Raw genomic sequence first — 3,903 nt, forward strand, 5'->3', positions numbered from 1 at the left:
AGAATATTTATGACTTGGAAAGTTGTACAAATAAATAGTAAGATGTGAAGAATTATGGAAACCAGAAACACTGAAAGAACAAGCAGACGTTTGTTATGTGATATGTATATATTCCATCTACTGGAGAACCACAGGGTTTTTTTGAAAAACTGAGGAAACTGGGAACAAACACTAGGAACATAAAACATAATCAAGACTTGATTTTTTTTTTCTCGTCAGTGTAAATATATATATATTAACTACATGATAAAATTAATGACAAAGAAGCTTAATAATGAAAACTTATGTGATCATGTGAAAGAGAAAATTTAAGATTAGGGCAATGGCTATCAACAATGGCTTCAGAGGACAATGTGTTCTGCATCTCAGAAAGCTAAGAAGTTTCAGAACAAGAAGTTTTCCAATTTACTTCTCATCAAACACACCAAGGCATCTAGAGACTTAAGCAATGTTAATAATATCCATATTTTAAAATTATAAGTATGGGCTGAAGTGCTACAAGCAAGTAAGTCTAATATCAACACCAGATGGGAAAGTACCTAGGCCTATTAATTAGAGACTAAATAGGACACCCAGAGGTATAGATTGGCAAACACTCAGCCCATTTATACAAGGGATGGAAGTCAGGCTAAACAAGTGTGTATAGTTTCATTGACAATTTCATGGGAGCTTATTGAAGAAAAGCTGTCAACTTTACATGATCTTTGTCATCTTTGGCTATACACATCACATTTTTCTCTTTCAGTACTGCAGTCTCTTTTAGATCTGACTGGAGATAGTTTCCTTGTTTGAAAAACAGGAATAATTTACAGTGTACAATGTGGTAAGTTGCATATGAAATCTATTTTGACTGCTGTTTACATAGCTATTGAAAATGCTAAATTGAAATATTAGATGCTTTCATTAATTGCTGTTGACAAATCACAAATTATGTTAATCCTTTTAGCATATATTTTACAAGCATTCTACCACTACTTGGATTTACAGTATTTGCAATATATAAAATGTGTCTGTAGTTTCTGGAGGAAACCTTGAATGTGGAAAATCAAATGGACATTTAGGGAAAAACAAGTTGATGAGCTTCTGACTTTTTTCTCTCTCTGGATTCAAATGTTCTTAATTCTTTGTATTCATGATATCAAGACTTATACGTCTATCCTGTAACATATTCAATTTCATAAAATATGTTTTTGTTAATTTACTACATTGCTACAACTGATATTTTTGTTGATAAATGGATGATCTAGAATCAAGGCTTTAATCTAAAAATGTAATTATTTTATCTTTGATTGAAAGCAGGTAAAATTTGATACACTTGGTCATGAACAACATGAACTGATCCATTAATCTCAACTGAATTTTTTTTTAACCCTGAAACATTAGGGATAACTGAAATATTTACTTGTGATCATTTTGAGTAGAAACATCTTGCTTGTGTGCAAATACATGTTAACCCTTCAGAGGAAAAATGGCTTTGACAGTATAATGGAAGCACTCTGCCAATTCACAGTTAATCTGCTACTGTTTCCACTTAACGTAAGGATTGGAGGGCAATCTTAAGAACATCTCTTATACAAAAATTAGTTACTTTGTTTTTTTTAAATCTGCTATTGTTAATTAAACAATCTATCCTCCAAGGAATAGCACTTACTTGTTGAGTAAAAGCTATATTTATTGAAAAATTACAATGGAATCTATCAATCAGTTTGTCATAAACATTTAAAATGCCTTCTTGAATGGTGGATTAGCAAATCTCTTGCTAGAGGGACCCCAGGTTAAAGTATGAGAAATAAAAATTAACTTGCTTGCTTTTTGCCAAAAAGTTAAAACCTGTCCTACTTGTGACATTTTAATGTGTAAATTTATGTATGAACTGTAATAGCCGGAATTATTTCTGGTAAATGCGACACTGCATTGGAGCATGGAAGCAAAATGGAAATATGCCTTGCTTCTGCATTAGGAAATCTCATCAAGGAGCTAGTTCTGTGGGAAACACTCTTTAACATAGGTGAGCACAATAACATTATTGGAAAATGAAGATAGAAATACACACAATAAGTAAAATCCAACAAAGGCTGTGGAAGCATGCATGCAGGGATACTTTAACTGAAACATAAGAGAAAGATGAAAGATTTTACAAGAACTGAATGGAGCTTCATGTCATGCTTTTGTAACTTTAACAAGGAGAGAGGATTGTGGGTTATATATAAAGAACTAAAACTAGAACTAATCACATCTTCAAAGTGAGGAAAATATTGCTCCAAACCACATTTACAAAAAAATGTGTTGATAATTCTAGCACTGATAATAGCTTGAAATGATCTTTTAAAACAAAGCTTTAAGTTTCAAGGCAAAAATCTGTGGAATTTTTATGAAAAAGGATCGATAGAAAAGAAGACATTGATGAAATACATAGGTTTCTACTAAACCAATACCAAGAGCTTCTCATATCCTAAGAAAGGAAAAGGCATGAACTATACTGTTCTGACGTAACTGATTACAAAAGAGGCATAGGCCCCTCAGAGACTTTCATTTGCATGTTTTATGCGAATATCAGGTGACAAATTGTAACATGCTGGATGTTAAACCAGTTTATCTCTGGATAAAAATCTCAGATCAACCAGATAATCAACCATTTAAAAGGTAATTTAAAATGCTCATGACAAACTAATTGACAGGTGTCCTACAATAAATTAATGTATGACCAGTTTGCATGTCACAATTTGTTGCACAATACTCACATTTAACCCATGACAAATGTAACATCTGCTGGGAGCCATAGACTCTAAGGCCAGAAGGGACTGTTTGAGCATCCAGTCTGATTTCCTAGATCAGTGTTTCTCAACCTGTGGGTTGTGACCCAAAAGTGCATTGCAAGACATTGTGAAAGGGTTGTGAACAAACTTTAAAAATGGATCAGCGAACCTTAAAAATGGATTCTACCTTAAAGGAGAAAAACATGGGAAACCATGGATTTTCCTTTGCAGGCTGGCAGAGTTCCAGCCCTGCCCCATACACCCACCCCCTCTGCCCCACACAGCCACCCTCCCTGCCCCACACACTGAGGGGCTGGGTCCTGGGGGTAGTGGGGTGGGGGTGAGGAGCACTGTGTTGAGGCTGGCCATTGATGTTTACAAATGGGTCCTGGTACATAAAAGGTTGAGACATACTATCCTAGATAACACAGGCCATAGTTTCACCCCATTATTCCTGTTTTGGGAAGAATAATATGGTTGACTAAAATTCCTTCTAGAAAGACATTCAATCTTGGTCTGAAGACAGCCCTAAATAGAGACTCCACCACTTCCCTGTAATCACCTTCACTGTTTAAACATGTGCACCGTACTTCTAATATGCATTTGTCTTGTTTTATCTGCTGGCCATTATTTCTAGTTATGCCTTTTTCTGCTACGATAAGGACTCCTTTACTATTTGGTACTTTCACCTTGTGAAGTTACTTACTCCTCATAATTGTAACCTTTCATTCTATTTAGCATAAGTCTCTTTTTTTGTAAGACACTTTATTTTTGTGACTCTTCTGCACTTTCTTTTCAATATACTTTTTTTTTTAAATGTGAACACCAGAACTGGATATAGCTTTCTAGAATCAGTCTTAAGGCTATGTGTGGTATTAAAATTGCCTCCCTACATTTTAGATCCTAGCCACCTTTGCTCTTTCTTTTCTTGATTATCTTTGGACCTTTCTAACAAGTAATAGCCTTTTTTACCACTGCATCACACTGAGGCCTCATGTTCAAATGCTTGACTCTTAAGACACCCAAGTACTTTTCACTGCTTTTACTTGCTAGGATAAAGTCTCTTATTCTTACAGGTATGGTCTGCTTCCCCTCCCCCCTCCCTCCTTCTTATATTAAAATGCATTGTATTCACATGAGCCTAGAT

General features: G+C 34.9%; 1 protein-coding gene across 6 annotated transcripts in view; it reads left to right on the forward strand.

Annotated features, from left to right (window-relative positions):
- The first annotated feature begins 745 nt into the window (after positions 1–745).
- FARP1 (FERM, ARH/RhoGEF and pleckstrin domain protein 1) overlaps positions 746–3,903 on the forward strand; it is a 405,781-nt gene continuing 402,623 nt past the window's right edge. For all 6 annotated transcript variants that reach the window (XM_019523933.1, XM_019523936.1, XM_019523934.1 and 3 more), the window contains exon 1: positions 746–823. In XM_019523933.1, coding sequence (XP_019379478.1) covers positions 819–823 — 5 coding nt within the window. In that variant the 5' untranslated portion in view covers positions 746–818. The remainder of the gene's footprint in view (positions 824–3,903) is intronic.

Source organism: Gavialis gangeticus, unplaced genomic scaffold (assembly GCF_001723915.1).
Source record: "Gavialis gangeticus isolate Ggan-Ray unplaced genomic scaffold, GavGan_comp1, whole genome shotgun sequence".
Lineage (NCBI taxonomy): Eukaryota > Metazoa > Chordata > Crocodylia > Gavialidae > Gavialis > Gavialis gangeticus.